The following is a 20,976-nucleotide window of genomic DNA, read 5'->3' as shown; positions in this document are numbered from 1 at the left end:
TCATTTTCATTGCTTTACACTGCTTTTAAAAACACACGCAAAAGAGTGGTGCTTCAAATATGGGAGTTTTCTTCTGCTTAATGATTCAACTAATTAGTTCACCTTAGACACTCTGCTACATTACAGCCCAGTGCACAGGAATTGTCCTTGGTGCCCTTTCAATACTTTAACCCTCAGCATCTGTTGTTTAGCATTATTAAAGCAAATTTTCTGTTTGTTTTTTTGCTATTTGTGAAATACTGCTGTGGTCAAGTTGCTTGTTTTCTATTTTGCAATGGCAATTAAAGTATAAATACAAACGTATAACCTCAGATGTAAATTCGACATATTAATAACTTCTAAAGAAATGCAGCAGCTTTTTGTAATATAATTGAGCAGGTGGACATTCTATCTTGATCCCAGTGATGCTATTTATGTCCAGGAAGATGTGGTACAAACATTTCATAATCCCATTACCACCACCTACTGTACAGGATGAGTGATTGCTGACTGGTGATGTAATCTTCTGATTGAACGAGTTGGGGGGGGGCGCAGTGGGAGATGAAATATTTGGGAAGCTGCAATTAATAGCTTATTTTGTGCTTATCCAAATGGTGAAAATTTCATGTATGCTTCCAAGTTATATACATAATTCAAAAGAAAATACAGAACTTTGACAATGCAAACAATTGGTGTAATTTATGCTGCAGGATTAAGATTTTTGTTCTCTAAATTTTATGAAGTCAAGGTAAAACAAAACATATATATTTCTACATATTTTAAGGCAATTTGCAGGCAGAATGTGTGCCAAGTCAACTATTGATGTGAGGTGTGGATTTATACTTTGAACATTTTGTCTTCAAACTTTTCAAGTAATCACATCTCAATTAATCTGTATCACCTTCATGAAAAATGAAAATACGAAATGATTATCTGAACTGTTTGAATTTAAATCTTGTCAGCTACCTGGAGCACAAAAATCATGGTTTCACAGTTCAAAGTCAATTTATCATTACTTGAGATTCATTTTCTTGCAGGCATACAATGTGAATCCAAGAAACACAATAGAATCAATGAAAGACCATACTGAGCAGGACAGACAAACAACCAACACACTGCTAATGCAAAACAAAATAATAATAATAAATAAGCAATAAATATTGAGAACATTAGATGAGTCCTTGAAAGTGAGTTCATAGGTAGTGGAAATAGTTCGGTGATGGGGTGAGTGAAGTTATTCCTCCCCTCCCCCGGTTCAAGAGCCTGATGATAGACGGGTAATAATTGTTCCTGAACCTGGTGGTGTGGGTCCTGAGGCTCCTTCCTGTTCCATCTTCCTGATGGCAGCAGCGAGAAGAGAGCATGGCCTGGTTGTGGGGGAAGGGGGGGGTCCTCAATGGGTGCTGCTTTTCTGTGACAAAGTTCCATGCAAATGTGCTCAATGGTTTGGAGGGCTTCATCCACAATCGACTGGCCGTGAATGCCCAAGAACTGAATCCACAATTCACTACTTTTTGTTGGATTGCCAGTTCATGGTCATTGGTGTTTCCATACCAAGCTGTGTTTGCAACTTTGATACAATGTCTGCAGTAACTTGGGTGTTGGGGTGCCATAATTGACTTCAGTGTTCCTTGGGTAGGGAGGAGAATAGTCAGCCCATGTTCCTGCAGCTGATGCTATCCATTAAATATTGTTGAAAAGTGCATTGTATATTGTAAAAGGGTGGTTACAGGATTGAAAATTTATAGCTGTGCAGTATAGTACTTAAAGAACTGAAGGATTAATCTATATAAGGAGTACAAAACCTGAGTCTTTTCATCTTTTTAACTAATAAAAGGATTTGTATGCCACTTGAGGGGTAAAATATTTTTTGATTTTTCTTGGATCTATCACTTGGATTCTAATGGAACTGTATTTGCTTTTAAAATGTGCAGTCTAAAGGGAAACATGGGAATGGTTTTAAATATTTTATGCATTTTGAATATTTCAGTATTTTGATTTTTTTTGACCAACTAAATTTTTGTTTTGAGTTCTTAAAATTCAAAATTAAACTGGCCTCCAAGGATCCTGAAACTTCTTTGTTTCCTCAATTGACTTATAATGGCTCACTGCTGCCTTCTACTGAGGAGGAAGTGTATAGGTTGATTCCAGGAAGGGCTGTGGGTGTACCCTGCCACAATAGAGCACTCTAATCTGAATGCCAATTAGGAAATGGGAAACAGATATGTAATGATGCATGTTATGAAAATAATCAAGTATGCAACGGTCTTGATCATTGTTTTTCAAAAGATTAATTTTAAAAGCTTTCATATTACTTTAGTGATCTCTTTTAAAGTAGGACTTGAATATTTTTCCGTCTTTTAAACACTTGAATCTCTCTCTCCTAGCAAAAGAAAAGCAAATAGTGAGTTGCATGAGTTGATTATCTTTACTGTTGTGTTTCAGCTTTAGAAATTGAATATTGAATAATTCTTGAACAATAGAGCCCATTAACTGTTTGTTCTGTAATTCTACATGAGCAAAGAACTGTTATCAATTGTTGTGAATTATTAAAGTAAAACATCTTGCATCCCTTTTATTGAAAACATTGTTTTTCAGCTCAAAGTTCAAAGTAAACTTGTTATCAAAGTACATATATGTCACCATATATAACCGTGATTCATTTTCATGCGGGCATTTGCAGTAAATACAAAGAAACACAATAGAATTGATGAAAAATCGCGCACAAGACGGGCAAACAACTGATGTACAAAAGGCAACTAACTGCGCAAATAAATCCATAAATATTGATAATAGGAAATGAAGTGTTGTGGGAACAGTGCAGTGTTGGGGTGGGTCGTTATCCTCTCCAATTCAAGAACCTGATGGTTGAGGGGTAATAACTGTTCCTGAACCTGGTTGTGAGTCCTGAGGCTCCTTTATCTACTGTACCTTCCTGATGGCAGCATTGAGAAGAGAGCACAGCCTGAATGGTGAGGGTACTTGATGGATGCTGCTTCCTGCAACAGAGCTCAATGGTGTGGAGGGCTTTATCCATGATGGCTTAGCTGCATCCACTTTTTTTTTGTAAGCTTTTCCATTCAAGGGCTTCTTAAGCCAGACAGTTGTAAACACAGATTCTTTGGAAGAAAATAGATTTTAACACTATAGCTCCTTTCTTCATTGCCAAGTTACATATTGTTGTATTCTGATTCCATGACAGTGTAAACCTGTTGTTTCTTTCCTCTGTTGACACCAAGGTAGTTTTTTGCATCTTTTTCTGCATCAGCGCAAAGGCAGTTTCTTCTGCATATCAAGATACTGGTATTCTGCCTAAATGTTGATGATTGTGATTATTTACACTCCTAGCTGCTTATGCTGAGTAACAAATTTTGTTGGGGGTACTTCAAATGTTATTAAAAGATTTTTAAATTTTGGAATTTGAAATGGAAGAGAATTTATTTTGTTATACTATGAATTTTTCATCCTGTTTTCCCTGTCCTTTGTTTATTCTTTGCTCCAACGTTTGAGTTTTATTTTCCTCTTTGGTTCCTCTTTTAAGGTTCCACCTGGATTCAAGTTAGTCTCAACATCTAGGTTTTCAGGGTGAACCCTGATGATAAGTTTTTGGATATTTCCCAGTTGTCAACCTTGAGCTTTGTGTTCCTGCCAATGGCAGTAAATTTTTTTATATGTTGAGAGAGGACATTTAGCTATTAGGTTCAAGATGATTTGATAGCTTCCTTTCATCAATTTGTTGTTTGTTTTATACGGTGAAGTAATGGTTTTTGTGGATCATTCAACAAGAATTTTGATTTTAATTTGAAGAAAACATTCTGCAGTAGAGATTTTACCCAATGTTTGTGTGATCCTGTTCACTACATTGCAATTTATTTCCCTTCAGATTGAACGACCTCCATCTCCAGTCACTCCAGCTCCGAATTCTGCACTTCCACCTGTTCCTCCTCGTTTAGACCTGCTGCAGCACCGATCACCCACTGTGTCCAGTGCACCTAGTCCTTGTGTTTCACCCAAGGTAAGGAGCTATTTCATTAGGATGACATTATTATGTTTACTTGTGCAAGATCCCTGCATCTCTGTCTTCTTGTAATGTTCTGTGGAACCAATGTAACGAGTTCTTAATCTTGATTTGGTTGCTAATAGGTACTTTAAGTAGATGGAGATCATTAACAGGTCAATAACAGGTGTAAAGTATAGATTTGATAAATACTTACCAATATAGTTTTAATTGTCCAGTGTTTTGTGTGATGAAATTGATGGATGTGGCAAAGGGGGAAAAAGCATCATCTCCAATCCCATCAACTGCAATTCTGGAAGAAACAATACTTAAAACATAGAAAACAGTAGTAGGCTACTTGTTTCTTTGAGACAACCATGCCATTCAATATTAATATATTTGAACATCTGTATTCAGTACCCTGTTCTTACTGCTTACTTGCGTAACTCTAGGGACTTGATCATAGAAAATAGGTGGGCATGAAGATTAGAATGATTTGTCAATCAGAAGTAATTCCAGTAGGGAATTGGTGCCTATTTTCTGTGATTAAAAATAGAACCTGTAATCTTGAGGAGTGGGAGTAGCTGAAATTAATAAACTAGTACTTTAATGAGAAGAAAAATAAAGAGAAAGCAAGGGAAGATTTTGTGGATAGCATTCATAAAGATTCTCTGTAACAAAGGAATAGACCAGGTGGTTGAATAGTTTATCTGTGCTCACTGCCTCTTTTTTTAGTATATCAGTTTCCTGTCTCTTAGCATTGGAATATTGATTGATAATTTTGTTTCTCTAATTTTTGCTAATGTCTTCTGTGCATATGTATCAAGCTCCATTTGGAAGTCCACTCATGCTCACCTTAATAGTAATCAGAAAGTTAGATGTGCTCTATAAGCCTTGTGAGTACATCAGGAACAAGCGGGTGACAGGGAAAGAATGGGTTCCCATTGGGACAAAAAGAGTATTCTACACATGAAGCCAGGTGATATAGGCAAGGTTTTAAAATGGTGGGGAGAGTGCTACATAATATCTAACAAAAAGATTGATAAATCCCCTCCCCATTCAGGTTGCTGTGAAAACCAAGGAAGTAGCTGGAGTACTGATGGAGATTTTTGTATCTTTGTTAGCTGCACGAGTTGTCCAAAGACAGGAAGATAGCTAATGTTTTTTAAAAAGACAGCAGGGATAAGGCAAGTAACTAATTATAGGATGGTTGAGTTCTTATCAGTAATAGGGAAATTATTGGAGTTGTTTTTCAGGGATAGCATTCATGTACAGGTTTCCCCCCCACCATCCGAAGGTAGAGCATTCCTATGAAACGGTTCGTAAGCCGGAAAATCGTAAAGTGAAGAAGCAATTACCATTTATTTATACGGGAAAAATTTGTGAGCGTTCGCAGACCTAAAAAAATAACCTACCAAATCATGCCAAATAACACACAAAACCTAAAATAACAGTAACATATATAAAAGCAGGAATGATATGATAAATACACAGCCTATATAAAGTAGAAATACTTGTCTACAATCATTGCCGCACTGTCCACCGTAGCGAAAATCTCACGCAAGCGCTCTCAGCAGAAACAGTCTCTCCAGTAACCTTTAAGCTATGAAGCTGCCAAACCATGCCAAATAACACATAAAAATACACAGCCTATATAAAGTAGAAATAATGTATGTACAGTGTAGTATCACTTACCAGAATCGGGAAGACAGCGCCGAGCACTCTGATGATGGTGTGTTAGGCTGAGTCGTCGGAGGTTGGGGTGGTGCAGTGGTCTCCAACCTCCAGGCCGTGGACAGATACCGATCCACGAAGCATGCAGTGGTGCAGCGGTAGCCGGGACGCACCCAGCACATCTTTAAGAAAAAAGCCGAAATAAACAAGCTAATTAATTAGGTGCTGCCCGGCACGTAAATGTTGGCCCAGATCAGAGGCGACGCAATCGGCAATCGCCTCTGATCTGGGCCGACGTCTACGTGCCAGGCAGCACCTAATTAATTAGCTTGTTTATTTTGGCTTTTTTTCTTAAAGATGTGCTGGGTGCGTCCCGGCTACTGCTGCACCCCTGCTTGCTTCGCGGCAATGTATCGGTCCGCAGCCCGGAGGTTGGGACCACTGAGGTGGTGGGACACTGAGGTGTCATCTCATCGTCGTCTGTTTCCATCAGGGCAGGCAGGGCATCTTCTTCTATGTCTGTCTGCCTGCCTTGATGTCGAAGGTCGAGGTTTGTCGTCTGCTGTGGCTGATGTGGAAGGCTTGAAAAACGACAGTATGCTTGACTGCTTAGCCTCGCGCATTTTTCTATCATACAGTTCTTTGTAAGCACTCAAACCATCCTGCAAATATGCTCTAAACCTACGTACCCTTTCAAAATTAAAGTTGTACTTCATCATTGCAGCGAAAATCTCACGCAGTTGCTTCACGTTCAGTTCCTGGACGGCTTCACTTTCAGTCCGTTTGCTACTGCATTCGGTTTTGATTGTTATCCTTTCCTCTTCCAATTGCATCAGTTCTTCATCTATCAGTTCTTGGTCATGGGATGCCAAAACCTCTTCAATATCTTCGTCATCTTCCACAAGCCAAATTCACTTTGTCCTTACTTCGTTCACCATGATCAAAACACTTAATTATGTCTAGTTTTACGCTGTGTAACACTCTTACGAGCTCTTTTAGGCTTTTCCGATACCTTAGAACTCGTCTTGCAAACAGATGCTCAAAATAAATCGACATAAAGCACAGATGCTCACAGGCACGTGTTTAAGCAATGCCGGCTAGAATGCAGTTCCGGCACGTTGCCTTTTATCGCGCACTGCCTTTTTTTGTAACAGTGAAAACACCTTCTGTTAGCGAAAACAGGTAACTAATGTAGGTCTTTTGTAACAGCGAGGTCGTAAAGCGAACGTTCGAAAAGCGGGGGACACCTGTATTCTTGGAAAATAGGGGCTGATCAGGGATGTTCAGCATTGCTTTGTGTAGAGTAAATATGCCACACTAATTTTGGTTACTTTTTTTTTGATGAGATAACTAAGAAGATGGAAGGCGGAGTGGTAAATAATTGTACAGACATTAGTAACCCATTTGACAGATCCCACATAGTCGGCTGGTCTAGAACTTTAATGCCCATGGGGTCCAAGGTGCACTGGCTAGTTGGAGCTAAAACTGGTTTAGTGATGGGAAGCAATGGATCATTGTGTAAAGATGTTTTTCTGATTGGAAGTCTGTTACCAGTGGTGTACCAAGTGGATTGGTGCTGGGCATCTTGATGTTTGTGACACTTATTAACAATCTGGATGTGGGTGTAGGAGGTATGATTAGTAATTCTGTGGTGACACAAAAGTTAGTGTAACCAAGCAGGGAAGTTGTCTAAAGCTACACCAAAATATTGAATTGAATTGACTTTATTACTTACATCCTTCACATACATGAGTAAAAAATCTTTACATTACGTCTGTCTAAATGTGCAACTTATAGTAATTTGTAATAAATAGTATGTACAACAGGACAGACAATATAACATAGAAATACAATTGTATCAGTGTGAATCAATCAGTCTGATGGCCTGGTGGAAGAAGCTGTCCCAGAGCCTGTTGGTCATGGCTTTTATGCTGCAGTACTGTTTCCTGGATGGTAGCAGCTGGAACAGTTTGTGGTTGGGGTGACTCGGGTCCCCAGTGATCCTTCAGGCTCTTTTTACTCAGCTGTCTTTGTAAGTGTTGCGAATAGTGGGAAGTTCACATCTACAGATGCGCTGGGCTGTCTGCACCACTCTCTGCAGAATCCTGCGATTGAGGGAAGTACAGTTCCCATTCCAGGCAGTGATGCAGCCAGTCAGGATGCTCTCAATTGTGCCCCTGTAGAAATTTCTTAGGATTGGGGAGCCCATACCAAACTTCTTCAGCCGTCTGAGGTGAAAGAGGCACTGTTGTGCTTTTTTCATCACACAGCTGGTATGTACAGACCCCGTGAAATCCTGGGTGATGTGTATGATGAGGAACTTAAAGCTGTTCACCCTCTCAACCCCAGATCCATTTATGTCAATATAGTTCAGATGGAAAGCTCGGCAGAATATTGGCGAAGGGAATCTAATTGTAGCAAGTGTGAGGTGATGGTATTCTGGGAAGTCAGAGGTAGGGCATATGCAGTAAATGGCAAGGCAACCAAAATGTTGAACAGAAGGAACTATGAGTTCAACTCTAGTTTTTCTGAAAATGGCAAAACTGATAAATACGCTAATGAAGGAGGCTTATAGTAGCTTGCCTTCCTAAGTCAGGGCACAGGATATAAAACTTGCCACGATATGCAGCAACTTTATAAAATACTGGTTATATTGCACTTGAAGTTCTGATCACAGTACTTCAGGAAGGATATGGCTGCATAGGAGAGATTGCAGAGCAGATTCACCAAGATTTGCATGGATTTGAAGACTTGAATTACGGAGAAAGACTGGGCAAGCTAGGTATGTTTTCCTTGGGGTGAAGGAGCCTAAGGGGGTGACTAATAGAGGTGTATAAGGTTTATGTGGTAAGGGTAGGGTAGGTGGTAAAAGTATTAAAAACAACAGGGCATAGGTTTTAAATGGGTGGAAGGAATTGCACATTAGGGGCATTTAAGAAACTCTTAGATAGAAACATGGTTGATAGAAAACTGGAGGGCAATGTAGGAGGGAAGGGATAGATTCTTCTTAGAGAAGGTTAAAAGGTTGGCACAATATCATGGGCTACAGTGCTGTAGTGTTCTATATTCTATCTTCTAAGTTTTTTTTCCAAAAGTGGTTGATATTTTGTACATATTGTTCAGAGAAATGAGCAAGACATACAAGGATATAAATCTAGTGCAGTCAAATGAGATGAATGTAGGTAGGCATAAAGGTTAACATGAGCATTGGTAGGCCAAAGGGTTAGCGTCTTTATGACATAGCTAACTCTATGGTTCTTGGCATCTATTTTTTCCTGCCTTAGAAAAAGAACACTTGTATTTGCAATCAAAAGGAATTGATGAATGTAGAGCTTTATTTTTTTTTAAAAAAGATTTATCTGTTCATCTGTTCCTGAGTGGAAATTATCAGGTCTTGAGGATTTTTCTCCATTATCAAGTTTTTGTTAGGTTAAATCTGCTGTTCTCTTAATGCTCAGATGCATGTACCATTGATACTTTGTCTTACTCCACTATGAAAGCATATATAAAAATACATCAAGCAATTTTATTGTTATTAAATTAGTAAGTAGCAATTTGCTACCTCAGACTTCTTTCTTAACTTTAAGAGAGAAAGATGTTGGGAGATGAGTTTTGAGTTTCAAGGACTGTCCAGGAGAAATAATGATACAAATTAGAATGAAGTGGGAATTAAGTTTAACACTTTGAAATGAAAAAGTTACAACAAAAAAATGATGAATGAACTGGAGCTTGGGAACAGAAGTGGAAATGTGGAGGAGAATTGTCCATGATGACTTCAGTTGTTCAGGAAAATGAGGGTTTATTTGAGTTGGTGAACTATCCTTGCATCTGTCCAATAATACTGAAGAGACACCAGGGAAACTAACAAGAATTCCAAAATGGTTGAGTTTTTTTTGAAAGGAAATTGTGTTGGGTTAGCTTTTTTGGGAGATCTTTGCAAAGGAAGCAATTGTAGGAGTACCATTTATTACACACTAATGAAAATTTAACAGGAAAAAAAAGACTGAAAGAGGTCCCATCAAAGGACAAACTGATTAACGTAAAAAGAAGCTCCCTTAAAAGAAATGAACAAGATGATTTTTTTTTCATTATCTGCTGAAGGTAATGAAGTAAAGAATACCAAAGGAGAAGAGATACATTACCAAGAGAAATATGACTTGAATACTGGCAATCTGGAGCATTGATAAATCCATTCCAGAATTGTGGCACACTGTTATCATGAAGTTGCAAGATAACGATGGTCATTGTTCTGTTTTAAATTGATGTCAGTTGGCAAGATTTTTATCAAAATGGATTGGGGAAGTTGTGGTATGTCGAAACGATAGGTTTAACGGCTGATGACCTTTTTGGCATGTGGTAATGAAAAATACAAAACTATTATATCTGTTTTGAGTTACAACTTGCCACTTACTATCAGAATAAGTGTCATGAGTCTGATGTCTACATCGAATATTGAAAGAAATTGGAAAATGGAAATTGCTGTATATTTTGTATAAACATCACCATTTCTCATTTTGCAGCTGTACATAAGATGACTGAATTAACTTAGTGTCTATAAAAAGTATTCACCCTCCACCCCTCCCCAGAAGTTTTCAGGTTTTATTATTTTACAACATGAATCACAGTGGATTTAATTTGGCTTTTTGACACTGATCAACAGAAAATATACTTCTGTGTCAAAGTGAAAACAATTTTCTACAAATTGGTCGAAATTTATTACAATTATAAACATAAAATGAATGATTACATAATTATTCACCCCCTTCAAATCAGTATTTAGTAGATGCACCTTTGACAGCAAATACAGCCTTGAGTCTGTGTGGATAGGTCTCTATCAGCTTTGTACATCTGAACACTGCAATTTCCCCCCATTCTTCCTTACAAAACTGCTCAAGCTCCATCAGATTGCATGGGGATCATGAATGAACAGCCCTTTTCAAGTCCAGCCACAAAGTCTGAATTGGATTCTGACTTGGCCACTCCAGGACATTAACTTTGATTTTAAGCCATTCCTGTGTAGCTTTGGCTTTATGCTTGAGGTCATCATCTTGCTGGAAAACAAATCTTCTCCCAAGTCACAGTTCTCTTGCAGACTGCATCAGATTTTCCTCTAGGATTCCCCTGTATTTTACTGCATTTGTTTTACCCTCTACCTTCACAAGCCTTCCAGGGCCCGCTGCAGGGAAGCATCCCCACAGCATGATGTAGCCACCACCATGTTTCAAGGCAAGGATGGTGTGCTTTTGATGATATGTGGTGTTTGGCTTACGCGAAACATAGCGTTTAGTCTTTTAGCCAAAATGTTCAACTTTGGTTTCATCAGGCCATAGAAACTCCTTCCAGCTGATTTCAGAGTCTCCCACATGCCTTCTGGCAAACTCTAGCCGGGATTTCATGTGATTTTTTTTCGAGAGTGGCTTTCCCTTTGCCATTGTCCCTTAAAGCTGTGACTGGTGAAGCATCCGGGTGACAGTTGTTGTGTGCGCAGTCTCTCCCATCTCAGTAAGCTTGTAACTCCTCCAGAGTTGTCATAGGTCTCTTGGTGGCCTCCCTCACTAGTCCTTTCTTGCACGGTCACTCAGTTTTTGAGGACGGCCAGCTGTAGGCAGATATACAGCTGTGCCATATTCTTTCCATTTCTTGATGATTGACTTAACTGTATCTAAGGGATATTCAGTAACTTGGTAATTTTTTTGAATCCATCTCCTGACTTGTGCTTTTCAATAACCTTTTCATGGAGCTGCTTTGAGTGTTCTTTTGTCTTCATGGTGTAGTTTTTGCCAGGATACTGACTCACCAGTAGTTGGACAGTCCAGATACAGGTGTAGTTTTACTACAATCAGTTGAAACACCTTGACTGCACACAGGTGATCTCCATCTAACTAATTATGTGACTTCTAAAACCAATTGGCTGCACCAGTGATGATTTGATGTGTCATGTTAAAGGGGGTAGATACTTATGCAATCAATTATTTTGTGTTTTTATATTTGTAATTAATCCTTTTTCTGTTGATCAGGGTCAACTTTCTTAACATCCAGAATGGCCAGTATTTGTGCATTTCTAAATAAAGCACATTTAATTATTCAAGGGGTATCTTTTTTTTTACATTGTTCCCACACAGGCTTCATCTAGTGGCTCACATAAGCAGGATAAACCTTTACCGGTTCCTCCATCGCATCGAGATCTTCCGCCTCCACCACCTGAGCGACATCCATCTGCAAACATGGATTCTCGTATGCAGAGGCGCCCTTTACCGAGCACACCAAATGACCTCCCCGCAAGAGATAAGCTACCTCTTGCGCCACCTACCCGACCTGGAGAACCCTGGCACTCACGATCTCAGGCAACTAAGCCATCTGTCCAGACCCTTAACGTTGGAGACAGGTGGACAGGCCGAGAATTATCCAACAGACATTCTTTGCCTCTACCACTGACATCTCAGATGGACACTAGGACGGAGGCAGTTAGGCATAGCAGCTCACTTGGGCTTGACAGTCCCGTGGTAAGGATTTTTTTTTTTGTTACTGTTGGATATTTCATACCCAAGTGGTGGGATCACTACCAGACAGCATCTTAAATAATTGCATATCCAGAATCTTTGTTCTTTGCTTCACCTTTAATTTTAATGGAAGTGATTGGAGCTTAAGTTTAACAAAATGTTGATTTAAGAAGTGCTGTGAAATCAAAGGAGACATCTTAGGATTTCAAAGTGAATTGAATAAAATATGGAAGAAGAGAGGGCAATGGGAGTTGACGTTTATCACTGGTGTATGGGCAAAACCATCCAACAAATCTTAAGCATGTCCATTTGATATAGAACAGTATTCTGCAAAAAAAACCCAAGACAGATGAATGTAGAGGGGCCCATGATCAAATTGTGCTCTGGTTTTAGTCAGTGTACCTTGAGCATTTTCCTGCATACTTATCTCAACCTATCCTCCCACCACCATAACACCTTACCTACCATCCCACGAGAGCCCCTATCCAGCACACCATTCTCTGTAACTTCAATCATCACCTCCCTCTGGTGCTCTTCCCATTCTTCCATGGTCCACTGTTTTCTCCTATGAGGTCCCTCCTCCTTCAGCACTTTATCTCTTCTATCTATTACCATCGAGCTTCTTTCTTCACCTCCTCCACCCACCTACCTAACCCCTTGCTTGGTTTTGCTTATCACCTGCCCACTTGTATTCCTTCCCCTCTCCCCCCCCCCCTTATTATTCTGGCTTCTTTCCCCTTTCTTTTCAGTTCTGATGAAGGGTCTTGGCCTGAAACTTCAACTGTTTATTCCCCTCCATAGGTGCTGCGATTTGCTGAGTTGCTCCAGCATTTTGTGTGTGTTGCTCAAGATTCCTAGAATCTCTTTTGTTTATGATTTGTACTCTTACCTATTCTGGTTACCAAAGCACAAGGGTGATATTTCGTTACTAATGTGGAAAGCCACAAGCCATGGCACCAAGATAAGTTCTGAGCAGAGGTGGGGTATGTTTGAGTTTTACTGGAGGCATTGTTGAAGTAATCTTATATAAATGTCAGATGGTAAACAATTGGGAAAAGATCTAGAAAATTATATTAACTATAAGTTGAATTATTTAAAAAAAAGAATCAGACTGAAAAAAAAATCTAGTGTGAACTTTCAGACACGATTTTAAAAACTGCGTTTTCAAGTTGGAGCTACCTCTCCCCTGAAGTTGATGCAATAAGGTAAAAGTGGGGCACAGTTATAAAAAGTAAGTTTTTATTTAAATGTTTTACTGAATAATTCTGGAAAAGGGATGATGATTTTTTTTTTAAAAAAAAAGGATCTCTGAAGTGTGCAACATATGACGTGGGATCCTCTACTTAATCTCTGGAATCTTTGAAAGGTAGTTAGATTCTGCAGTAATTCTTCCTAAACATGGATAGGTGCACTGCATGTGATTGACTTTGATATGATTATCTTGATTTTTAAGGTTTGTTAGCTTGAGGTCCATTAACTGCAAGAGCAAAATTCAGGTTACCAATATAAATACATAGGTTTACAAGACAATTTAATACTAATACATCACCAATAAAGCACAAGCCACAGACTTGTGTTCAACCTCTTACTCATGAGAGAAGTTATCAAAGATTGAGTAAAAGAAAACAGAATATACTTGTAAGTCTACTTATAGATGTACTTTATAACGTGTAAAGGGCTTTAAAAGATTCTGCATGATAAATGGGAATGGGAAAACTACCTCACAGTTACCTCATACATAAAATACTCCAATATATCTAACCTCCTGTAAAGTGAAGCACACCCAAACCCTCTAATCTTCTAATTATTGCAGGCTTTCAGTGGTGCAGTGAATGATATTTCGGAGTATGACAACTCCAAAGTGAAACCCTCTGCGTCAGCGAATGCTATTTATTCTCTTGCTACAAGGTAATTGCAGCCTTATATTGATGATTATTGCTGCCTGTCACATATTGGTTTGCAGTATTTGTATAAATTGTGTGCAAGTAAATGAATACCTTAACTTTTTTTAATGCACTGATAATCCTTTTGCATATCGTTTCAGAATCAGGTTTAATATCACCAGCATATGTTATGAAATTTGTTAATTTAGTGGCAGCAGTACAATGCAATCCATGACAATATAGAAAAAAATTGTACGCAGATGTTAATATTGGTTTTGTACATCTCCAATAGAGAGGAGAACCTTAAGCTTGTACATAATGTATTAATAGTAAGTTCGTGGTAAAGTCATTTTTATTCCTCTTCAGCCCTACTGTTTAGTGTTTCTGCTGAAGGACTCCACAAAAGTTTTGTTCTTAGTAACAACCCATGGTTGGTAGAGGTATGGGAGAAAAGGCATGAGCCAAAAACTTGCTCGTATGCTTTCTTGTGGTATAACTCCACACAAAAAGTGAAGGGTTGGCGAATTTGTACGTGTTGTGGTGTTCCTCTGTGGATGCTGGTACTTTGACCATTTGGCAGTGCTTTTTAAAGATAGAACTTGTTTTACTGTTGAGTCCAACCCTATCCATGTCAAATAGCTAAACCCTTATTGCTTCCCATGTGGATAATTGGATAGTACTGGAAGTCGGACCTTCAGTTGACTTTATTATCCTTGCTGTTAGTTTGTTTTTACAGTTGTAATTTAAGTATTGATTTTTTTCCATTCCACCCTGATGTCATTAGAGCATTGTATTTTTTAGGTATCTGTCAACCTAACTTATAAATATTCCATTTTGTTTGGAAGATGTTTCTGTTCACTATTATTTCTGTTCACTGTTATTGCAATGTTCTAATTTCAGTGTTCTCAGTTGCATCTTTTCTGCTTGAAAGAACCTCAAATACAAAATTTATTCATGTGAAAACTTTTCTGAAACTTAGGCTTAAAGGCTATCATTTAAGAAAGTCACTTCTGTCATGTACTAGATTCAGGTTTATTATTTCTGATATATGTCAGGAAATCTGTTATATTTGAGACAGCAGTACAGTGCAAGACATAACAATTGCCAGAAGTTGCAATAAATAGTGCAAAAAAAGAGGAATGAGTAAATAGTGTTCATGGACTGCTCAGAAATCTGATCCTAAAACTGTTCCTAAAACATTGAGTGTGGGTCTTCAGGCTTCTGTACCTCCTCCCCAATGCTAGTAATGAGAAGAGGGCATGACCTGGTTGGTGAGGCTCCTTAATGAAAGATGCTGCCTCTTTCAGTTGTACTCTGGTAGACTGAAATTTTCTCCTGTAAGCAACTCTTCATAGCTACTGTAATACTGTCATTATAACATTTGTGGCTACACTTGGCATCTAGTCATTTGGAATGCCTCAAGTGTTTTTTTGATTCTACATTGAGTGCTTGTTTAATTGTGCAACAGAAATTAAATTCTACTAAGTACTTTTATTCAAGGCCAGTTAAAGTTTGACCATGTGTGAGACACACAAATTGTGCTTATCCCTTTTAATAAAGTTGGGCCATAATTACTTGAGGTGAAGTGGGTATGTAAAGTTCCTTGTTTAGTTGTGTTAATAGGAATCATAGCACTGGATCTGATACACAGCTTTTGGGTAACTATTAAATGGCTATTTTATAATTAAAGGACAAATCCACCAAAATCTATAAAAAGGTGCTTACGGTAAAATTTTGTAGCAAAATTTTATTGGCTATGCCAATTTATCTGTGCAGTTCGTTCTCTCGCGAGATATATATACACACACATACATGCATACATACATTATGGTCTAACTGTTATTTCAAATACTAAATATTGTATGTTTTAAATTATATTTCAAAAAGATTCAGTGAGCAGCAGTAGACTGCTTAATTTCTAAACATGCCATTATTTAATTTAGGAAATTAACTTTGATATTTATATAGTATCCCACTTTAGACTCCAGTTTAATCTACCAATCCAATACATACCTTTTGACTTCATGTCCATGGCACACTTCAGAATCAGTTTCTGATTATAGTGTAAGTTGGGAACCCAATGACATCTGGATACTGAGCTCCTGTAGCTTTCATTGTAGTGCATTGTACAATAGCATTAAATTTGTTACCATTCAGGATAAGATCTAGTTCAGAGGGGAAAATATAACTTAATGCAATTGTTGGAAAGACCTAATAAACTGAATTTTGTCTCTTCTGCGATAGATTAACCCAATATCCACAGCAGTAAATCCAAATGGGTTCAGTTGGGTAACAGATGTTTTGGTCTGGGGGAAGCTTCCTAAGAACTGCCTTTTGTGCATTGTGGAAAACTCCCAATAGTTTAGATTCTCAGAGAAAATTTAAATCTTTGTTAAATAAGTCACACAATGTTTTTGCAGCTGTTGTTTTAATCACTCTGTTATGGTATACTTTTTACAATTATAATGGTGCTATTTGTGATGGATTTCATGTTGGTTATGTTGATACCGTGCATAATTTTGTACAAATAGATTGGGACATATTAAACCTATTTTAATTTTGACTCTGCTTTCAGGCCTCTGCCAAAGCCATCTGCACCAGAGGAACGTTCAGAGAGTAGTGATGAGGATATTGATTACATGACTCCATCTTCATTGCCTGTGCATGCTCCTCTCTGTGCAACCACCTCCTTAGATTCCAGACCACTGCAAACACAGAGCAGCCACAATACAGAGTAAGAAAATTATTTTAATTGAACATTTTTATTTAATGCAGCTAGTCTACTTAGATTCAAATTCCTAATCTGAACCAGATTAAAAGTAATCACAGTTGTATTCATCTGAAACTGAGGGCAATATGAGGCAAATTTCTGGAATATGTTAGTGATTTGTCATAAGTAGTATGGTTATGTAGAATTATATGGTGATGACATTATGTAATACATGAGTGCTTTCTGAAGTTTCTGTCTGAACTTACTAAAATATGATTTTATGTTGAGTTTATCAATTGTGGGCTTGATGAAAAACATTAGTCAAGAAACCATTTCTTATTACTAATTGCTATTAATGTTTCTTTGTGTGTTTTAATTAGAACATTGACTGAATCTGACCCATTGAGACTAATGTGCGAATCCATGTTTTCATCATCTCAGGCCGCAAGTGTAGATTTGCCACAATTTGTGTCAGGTAAGTTGCTTCTGCGCACAAAAAGAAATGCTGGAAATGCTCAGTAGAACAGGAAGCACCTATGGTATTTGGCTGGCTTTTCTCTCTCTACAAACATGACCTGATTTGCTGGGCAAAAGTTCTAGCCCTCCATTTTGAATCTTTCCATATTTGTTGTCCTTATTCTCTCTGTAACTGCTCTCATCTTTTTTTTGCCATTTTTCTATTTTCCCTCTGCCTCCACTAAGCCATCAACCAGATGACTTGGATTCGTATGCGCCAGCAGATCCTAGAAATTAGAGCAAGAAGTTTCCAGTGTTTATTATAGAAGAAGAAAGCCCTTAACTCCGAGTGGAGTCATCAGGACGCCGTCATGACGGCGTTTTTTTTTGGGCGGGCTTTCTTATTATTACAAGGCCGAGCTGCTAGCTCAATGCTCAACCCAGCATGGATGGAAAGCGTGCAAGGGAAGCTGGCTGGATTCAAACTCGGGAGCCTTTGCTCTGAAGTCTGGCGCTGATGTCACTGCGCCACCAGCCGGCCAGTGTTTACTATTTTTATTTCTAATGTGGCACCATCTTTCTTCTTTTTAATTTTACTCTACATGTTTACACATTCTACACTTAAAGCTAGTTCTCAGACCAGATTTCTGAAAATTCTTTTGTCATTCACTCAGTTGTTAATTATTTATAGACAATGGTGATTCTGCCATCAGTGACGGGGTTGAGAGAGATGATAGTGAAGATGATGATGCATATGATTTCCCAAAGCCACCTGTGCCACTTCCTCCAGCTCGCCGCACTCTCTCTGATGTCTCGTATGCCACTTCAGGATTTGCTAGTGCATCTGCTGAACAGAATCTGCCTGGCCCCAATACACATACAGGAGGTGATACTTATTTCATTTGCTTTAAAAGTAAATGTTACTAATAATACTGTCAATTGTCACTCTTAAAATATGGTTATGGATTGGTTCAGAGTGGTGTCCAGCTTCTTGAGTGTCGTAACTACACCTAAAGCTATAGCCATTGGAACCAAAGAAAACCCATCTCCAGTCAGCACAGCATTCTTGTGGCTAATTCTATTTAGTGCGAATTCCTAGATCTTTCTGGCAGGATACTAATATAATTGTTTGGAGTGAAGCTGTTTTGTGGAGGATGGCTATTACTTGCTATTTATCTAGGTAGTTTTATCTGGGTTTTGTTTTATTCAAGAATGGGCTTTTTCAGCATAGAGTGAGTATAAATAGAGGTTAATATTGCAGTCAATTGGCAATCGTCCACTTTTGATTTTGTTTGGAAAATGAATTAATTTTTGAAGAAGCTGCAAAAATAGATGGGTCCTCAATGTTTTTTTTGAGTATATTCGAAGGTGATGTTCTGATTAATTCAATATTAAGGTTGGTATTATAATGAGAGGTAATAGTTATGCATTCTGTTTTGTGGCTCTTAAATTGCATTTTTAAACTTACTTTCACCGTGTTACTTTTGCATCTGTTGCTATGTTTTAGTGTTTGTCTCATAACATGTTTTTATTGACTAACCCAGAAGAACAGCCATGTCTGTGCAGCAATAGACCACTGAATTTCAAAGTACAAAATCAATGACACCAAGTGTCCTGTTAAACAGTCGGTAGATTGTGACATGTAAGAAAGATGGTACTAAGTTTAAGATCTTGTGAATGCTTGAATTATAAGTGGGAATTGTAAAACATTTTAATCTTAATACCTTGAAATAGGGTGGAAGAGTAGTATGAGCAATAACATAATTGCATAGATAGATTTAATAGCATAGATTTAAATTGAATATTTTTGAAGAGGAATACTTACATTTGTTTCCTCTGCTAAATTTTGCTGCCTAGCTGTTATGAGGGATAATTACATCCTTTAAGCCAGCATCAATTGGTGTCATCAGAAAAGAATATAATTTGAGAATTGTAAAATAAGGGAATTTTGGATTGTTTCATTAACTTGTTACTGCACTTAAATTTCAGATTCATCTGCACCTGAAAGACCTCCCAAACCATTACCTCGCAGAATCAACTCGGAACGTAAATTCAGTCCTAATCGATCAAACAGCTGCAATATGTTGCTGCAGCAACAGCAGACTCTGTCAGCTGAGATCAACAGCCTCTTGAGCCAGGGCTACTCGTATCAGGATATACAAAAGGCATTGCTTATTGCACAAAATAATGTGGAAATGGCAAAAAGTATTCTTCGTGAGTTTGTGTCTGTTCATTCCCCTGCACACATCGCAACGTAACCACCCCTCAGGACACTGACTTCGGCAAGTCAGCGCTCACGGGTTCTGTCTGATATGAGCTTCGGCTTGAGTGACACCGTGCCTCATGTAACCCTGCCGCCTCATCATTTTGAATAATCAGGTCTGTGCAATTACTGATACACTGAAGGACGGTAGCTCCCTGCCTTTTTCCATTCCAGCTGTGGGCTTTTTTAAGAAAATTTATATTTGAAGTTATCACAAGATAATTGGCCTTGACAAAGTTGCATTCTTAAGGGCAGTCATCACTTAGCAAGAAATATTGTAATATGTAAAGAAAAACTTACCTCAATTGGTTCATTCTTTTAATTATAATAAATATTTTGAATATAATGTGAATTCCCTTAAATTCAAGAAGCAGATGCGCATCATGCATGGATGTTACTATTTTCCTGCAAACTGTAGCACAAGTCTGAAGTATGCACTATACATGGAATGTATGATATTCAAAGATTTATTAATTTACTGCAACAAGCCTGTCTCTGAGTGCACGTGTTGTAAATTAAGTTTGAAGTGCTAAAATAGTTGGGATTTTGAGGTCATGGTCCAGAGTAAAGTGCTTTAAAATGGGACCTTACTTGCTGTTGCTGGTAAATGCCTGCCACTGAGATGTGCAATTACTGTTGTGGAACTAGGTTAGCACTTGTATCAGCCTGCCATTCAGAAAAAAAGGGTCTATTTTTGTACAAACAGATATCGTTTGCACAAAACAAGAAATAATTACCAAGTTGTATTTATATAGTTATTTGCATCTAATAATTGGATTCCAAATTTATAGCTCCTTTTTAAAAAAAAAAAGTAAAACCTTGGCCAGTGGTGAAAAACCTTGTAGGAGTTAAATCAGTAAAATAGGTTTCCCTCCACACACACACACACACACACACACACACACACACACACACACACACAATGCTGGTGGAATGCAGCAGGCCAGACAGCATCCATAGGAAGAAGCACAATGGACGTTTTGGGTCGAGACCCTTCTTCAGGACTAACTGAGACTAACTAGTCAGTGAGTCCTGACGAAGGGTCTCGGCCTGAAACGTCGACTGTGCTTCTTCCTATGGATGCTGTCTGGCCTGCTGCGTTCCACCAGCATTTTGTGTGTGTTACTTGAATTTCCAGCAAATGCAGATTTCCGCGTGTAAATGGGTTTCCCTGTACACTTGTATTCTGTATTTTCACTTTTTGAAATGCTTCTGCATAACATGTGACTTGAATATAAAAGTTAAACATTGCAAAAGAATTGCAATTTACTGCAATGTGACCACTTGTACACTAGCACTGGACAGATTTTAAAGCAGTTTTTGATTTATGCATAGCCAATCCCTATTTAAATCATTCCAGGTTTATAATGAAAAGAATCCTTTTTACTTAAAATAAGACTGTTTATAACTTTCTTAATGTGGTGTATTCATTGAAAGTCAGGGATAAAAGATTGCAGCTTGATCCATGAAAGGTTATTCTAATACATTAATCATTTCTTTATAACATTTAACTT

The 20,976-nt window shown here is 38.2% G+C and overlaps 1 protein-coding gene across 1 annotated transcript in view; it reads left to right on the top strand.

The window, feature by feature from the left end:
• The window catches only part of cbl (Cbl proto-oncogene, E3 ubiquitin protein ligase), a 151,679-nt gene extending 131,281 nt beyond the window's left edge, over positions 1-20,398 (top strand). Inside the window, exons 10-16 of the mRNA XM_063038490.1 lie at positions 3,863-3,994; positions 11,773-12,153; positions 13,964-14,058; positions 16,609-16,767; positions 17,124-17,218; positions 17,891-18,085; positions 19,189-20,398. Coding sequence (XP_062894560.1) covers positions 3,863-3,994; positions 11,773-12,153; positions 13,964-14,058; positions 16,609-16,767; positions 17,124-17,218; positions 17,891-18,085; positions 19,189-19,457 — 1,326 coding nt within the window. The 3' untranslated portion in view covers positions 19,458-20,398. The remainder of the gene's footprint in view (positions 1-3,862; positions 3,995-11,772; positions 12,154-13,963; positions 14,059-16,608; positions 16,768-17,123; positions 17,219-17,890; positions 18,086-19,188) is intronic.
• Positions 20,399-20,976: the final 578 nt, after the last annotated feature.

This window comes from Mobula hypostoma, chromosome X2 (assembly GCF_963921235.1).
Source record: "Mobula hypostoma chromosome X2, sMobHyp1.1, whole genome shotgun sequence".
Lineage (NCBI taxonomy): Eukaryota > Metazoa > Chordata > Chondrichthyes > Myliobatiformes > Myliobatidae > Mobula > Mobula hypostoma.
This window is presented reverse-complemented; position numbering and strand designations above follow the sequence as displayed.